Below are 4,807 nucleotides of genomic sequence, written 5' to 3'. Positions count from 1 at the left end.
CCATCAAACCTCAGAGGGAAGGTAGGGGAGGGTGGGGGTAAGGGGGAGAGATCAACCAAAGGACTTGTATGCATGCAAATAAGCCTAACCAATGGACATGGACAACAGGGAGGTGAGGACATGAGTGGAGGGGTGGGGGGGCAATGGGGAGATAAGGACACATATATAATACCTTAATCAATAAAGAAATTTAAAACAAGAATGAGGGTGAAATAAAGACATTCTCACATAAAGTAAAACTAAGAGAATGCATAGCCAGTAGACCCACTCTAAACTAATTGCTAAAGGAACTTCTTTAGGTAGAAGGGAAATGATACCAAAAGGAAGCATGAAACACAAGAGGTATTTTAGTAGTAAAGGCACATGATATAGGCAACTTACTTTCAAGTGATTCTGGAGAAAAATTTATACATGTAGAGAGATAAATGGAGCAAAGTGTTGACAATAGGTACATTCAGATAAAGGGTACACAGGTGTTCGTACAATTCTTCTTTCTGTAAATTTGAAATTATTTCTAATGTAATCATCAACAACAAAGCTTATATATTTAAAACTTATTTAAGCCATAACGTTATCATACAAATTTTGGTCTCTGTTAGAGACAGAAGCTGAAAGAATATCTGACGTTTTTCTCATGGAATTTTTTTTTAGTGGTACAAATTACTCAAGTTAATAACAAAAGAACCCAAGACATTTTTACCACTAAATCAGTGAGACTTTTATCAATGTTGTGTTTTGGTTTTTTTTGCCAAGCTCAGTAAGTAGGTGCTAAAGATAAACCATACCAGCAAAGTATCTCCCAGCGGGATCCACCTTCCCATCATTGAATCGATTGTTTTTCTTGTCTTGATCTATGGTGGCCAGGACAATGGCTGACTGATCTTCCCAGTCCAAAGCACAAAACTTTGTTCCAACGGTGGCGACATAGCCTCCCGACTGGCGGAGGGCCACGGAGCTGACAGGGGCGTCTGCAGAGGCAAAAGCCACAGTCAGGATGCAGCACGCAGCCCAGGGGCCGAGCAGCGCGCTGAGCCTATCATGCCACCTGCCGTCACCAAGAGTATTGCAGCCCTTTCGACAATGGTGTGCTCGCTTCCTTCTGTTGACGAATGAAGGCTAGAATGAAGGCTACATAAGCCGAGGATACTTGATAATAAACTCCAGCCACTATTCTGGACAGCAGGCACAGAAAGGTGAGTGAAATCCAACCCTATTGGAAGCTCCCAGTCTAGCAGAGAAGTAGAACCCCAGCAGCCACCACACATTGGGGCAGGCGTCACATCAAGTTCAGAGGAAGGATTCAAAATAGAGACAGATTCATAGATAGAGAGCAGGCAACAGCTCTGCTGCTGCTGCTGCTGCTGCTGCTGGTGGTGGTGGTGGTGGTGGTGGTGGTGGTGGGTGGGCACCAAGCAGTTGTCACAGAACAAGAGATGCTAAATTTGTCTGCTCTCCAGGAAATTCAGAGACACGCTGTTTAGTTTCAGCAACCAGGCTTTGTGACATTCTTCTCTCCCTCCAGTACAGGACATTCCTTTTTAAGCGGCCCTATTTAATTAAAAATTACATACAAATTTAAAATTTATTTCAGCCCTAGCTGGTTTGGCTCAATGGATAGAGCGTCAGCCTGTGGACTGAAGGATCCTGGGTTTGATTCTGGTCAAGGGCACATGCCTGGGTTGCGGGCTCAATCCCCAGTGAGGGGCGTGCAGGAGGCAGCCGATCAATGATTCTCTCTCATCATTGATGTTTCTATCTTTCTCCCTTTCCCTTCCTCTCTGAAATCAATAAAATATATTAAAAAATTCTTTAAAAATAAAATTTATTTCAATTAAATAATTTAGATAGCAGTCTCCAGCTTCCAGTGCTCTCATCTGAAGGTGTGAAGGAAAGATACGAAAGCACGTCATTATTGGAACAAAAAGGGGAATGCTGCCCCTCCTTCACAGAGGAAGAGGGAAGTACTGACCATCCAGAATGTACTCCTGGCTCAAAGCGGGAGAACGACAGCCCTGGCTGGTGTTTCCCAGTGGGTAGAGCATCGCCCCTCTCACCGAAGGGTCACGGGTTTGATTCCTGGTCTAGGGCATGAACCTGGGTTGTGGGTTTGATCCCTATCTCTGGTCAGGGTCTGTGCGGGAGGCAACCAATTGATGTGTCTCACATTGATGTTTCATCCATCCTCCCTTCCTCCCGCCCTCCCTTCCCTCCTCTCTCTCTAGAAAGCAATGGTGAAAATTAACAAAAGTGGAGGACACAGACAGCTTGACAATCCCAAAGTTTTACAGCATATTCAGCTTTCGCATGAAGATCCCAGGGGAATGACACTCGAGGTGACCTCCCTTCCCCAGAGAAAAGATGGCTGGCTGGGTGGATCTGAGCCCGGCCTTCATCCTTACCCACAGTCACTCGATGAACTTGCTTGCTGAGCGAATCCCACCGGCAAACCTTCTTTGAAGGAATATCTACGAAGAGCAGAGAGTTGGTCGCTTCCTCCCACACTGGAGACTCCCCGCACCGGCAGTTCTCTGGCAGGACACACTCAATCTTAACGGAACACATGGTCATGGGGGATCTACTGAAGGCGACAGAGACAACATGCAACGTGATCTCATGGAGCGAATTCAGTGCGGTATCTGGCTTGAGACCCCAGTAAGCTGCCGATACAGACTGAGTTGTTTTTATTAGAACTAGAAAGACTGGGCACACTTTCCCCAAAATCAGAACAAAATATGTAATGTGGCAGGAGGAGATGTGTCTGAAAAAGAACTAAGAGTGGATAGACGATAGAATGAGACATCTCCAATCAACTTACCAGGGCTTTTTTCCAAGCTGTCTTCTATTTTTTAAAAAATATTTTTTTTATTGATTTCAGAGAGGAAAAGAGAGGGACAGAGAGATAGAAACATCAATGATGAGAGAGAATCACCAATTGGCTGCCTCCTACACCCCCTCCACTGGGGATCGCGCCCACACCTGGGCATGTGCCCTGACCCGGAATTGAATCATGTCCTCTTGGTTCATAGGTTAACGCTCAACCACTGAGCAACACCGGCCAGGCCAAGCTATCTTAGGTGTGTGTGTGTGTGTGTGTGTGTGTGTGTATGTGTGTGGGAGAGAGAGAGAGAGAGACCAACATCCGCACCTAGGTGTTGGTGACCCTCAGAGAGCCAGCTCAGAGGTGGCAAGGTTGCTCTTCATGCCAGACCCCAGCCACTAAGGAGGACGGGGGGGGGGCAGAGAGGTGGAGCACCCTCACTGCTGGCTTCTCTGGGAGTCTGAGGTCACCTCCTCTGCTGCCTTCCCCATGCGTTGATGTTGATTCACTTCCCTGACCACTCAAAGGCCAGCGCCTCCCCACTTTGCATTTTTCTCAGCTGCATTTCAAAGTATACTAGGGCCTTGACTTACGAGTTTAATTCGTTCCGTGACGGAGCTCGTAACTCAAATTACTCGTATGTCAAATCAACAGTGAACAAGTGAGACACGTGACGCTGGGCTGATGTTGTGGCGTTCACTGTGACATTCGCTGCGCCAACTAGCCGTGGGGTATCTGAAGCTGGCTCGTAACCCGAATTTTAGCTCGCAACTCAAAGCAAAAAATCGGCCAAGAGACGGCTCGTATCTTGAAAAACTCGTTAGTCGGGACACTCATAAGTCAAGGCCCCACTGTATATTCTTCGGTGATAATACACTAAAATCAGAAGTAACATCCATTTTCAGATTCGGACAATGGAAGGGGTGGGAAAGGGGGCACCGTCTGGCACCCTTGTGGGAACTGGCAGCCCTCAGCTGGTTCTTGCCGCCCAGGCAGGCAGTGTGCCAGGGTGGCAAGGAGTCTTGAAGTCCGCGGGCAAGGACATTCTATGCTGGGACTTCAGGCCGGAGACTTTGACTGATACTCAGGGAGAAGAAAAGTCAGAAAAGTCAAAACATTACCTAAGAAACCCAGTGGGAGAGGAAAAATAGGCAACTTTCAAGAGCCTTCTCTTCCCCAAACTCTGCCCTGCTGACCCAAATGGCCTGCTCTTCCTCCTTCTCCCGGGCATCTATGTGCTTTGAAGTAAGTGGTCTCACACATAGATGGGCACATGAATGGGGGGGGGGGAATTATCTTTGGTTTAGTATTTCCTTCAGTAAACTGAATTGAAAACATTGTTGGCCCTGGCTGGTTTGGCTCAGTGGATAGAGTATTGGCCTGCGGACTGAAGGGTCCTGGGTTCGATTCCAGTCAAGGGCACCTGCCTGGGTTGTGGGCTCGATCCCCAGTAGTGGGCATGTAGGAGGCAGCTGATCAATGATTCTCTTATCATTGATGTTTCTCTCTCTCTCTCCCTCTCCCTCCCTCTCTGAAATCAATATACATATGTTTAAAAAAAACCAAAACATTTTTGTTGTTGTTAATCCTCACCCAAGGATATTTTCCCATTGATTCAGAGTGGAAGCCATTGATGTTTTAGAGAGAGTGGAAGGGAGGGGGAGAGGTATAGAGAGAGAAAAGCTTCCATGTGAGAGACACATTGACTGGCTGCCTCCCCAGGGGGACTGAGCCTGCAATTGAGGTACATGCCCTTGACCAGAACTGAACCCAGGGCCCTTCAGTCCTTGGGCTGACACTCTAGCCACTGAGCCAAACCGGCCAGGGAAAACTTTTTTTTTTTTTTTTTAAAGAAACAGCACAGCTCAAATAGGCCTCCATACCACCTGCCGGCTCAGCATTTGCAATCCTCCTTGACTGTGAGAGCTGGCTGGCCTCCCAGGCCCCCTGTCTGCGATCAGGCGCGGGGCTTACACAACAGCAGCTTTT

At 47.4% G+C, this 4,807-nt stretch overlaps 2 protein-coding genes across 3 annotated transcripts in view; one reads left to right on the top strand and one right to left on the bottom strand.

Moving 5' to 3' along the window:
• The window catches only part of RGN (regucalcin), a 12,215-nt gene extending 9,331 nt beyond the window's left edge, over positions 1 to 2,884 (bottom strand). The window contains exons 1-2 of one of the 2 annotated variants that reach the window (XM_006753324.2): positions 2,400 to 2,884; positions 786 to 968 (exon numbers count right to left, since the gene is read on the bottom strand). In XM_006753324.2, coding sequence (XP_006753387.1) covers positions 786 to 968; positions 2,400 to 2,568 — 352 coding nt within the window. In that variant the 5' untranslated portion in view covers positions 2,569 to 2,884. The remainder of the gene's footprint in view (positions 1 to 785; positions 969 to 2,399) is intronic. The other variant, XM_006753323.2, reaches the window with a different exon arrangement.
• The window catches only part of LOC102758300 (F-box/WD repeat-containing protein 12-like), a 14,524-nt gene continuing 12,315 nt past the window's right edge, over positions 2,599 to 4,807 (top strand). Inside the window, exon 1 of the mRNA XM_015561931.1 lies at positions 2,599 to 2,652. Within this exon, the coding sequence (XP_015417417.1) occupies positions 2,599 to 2,652 (54 nt within the window). The remainder of the gene's footprint in view (positions 2,653 to 4,807) is intronic.

The sequence above is a fragment of the Myotis davidii genome, unplaced genomic scaffold (genome assembly GCF_000327345.1).
Source record: "Myotis davidii unplaced genomic scaffold, ASM32734v1 scaffold411, whole genome shotgun sequence".
In the NCBI taxonomy this organism is placed as follows: domain Eukaryota; kingdom Metazoa; phylum Chordata; class Mammalia; order Chiroptera; family Vespertilionidae; genus Myotis; species Myotis davidii.
This window is presented reverse-complemented; position numbering and strand designations above follow the sequence as displayed.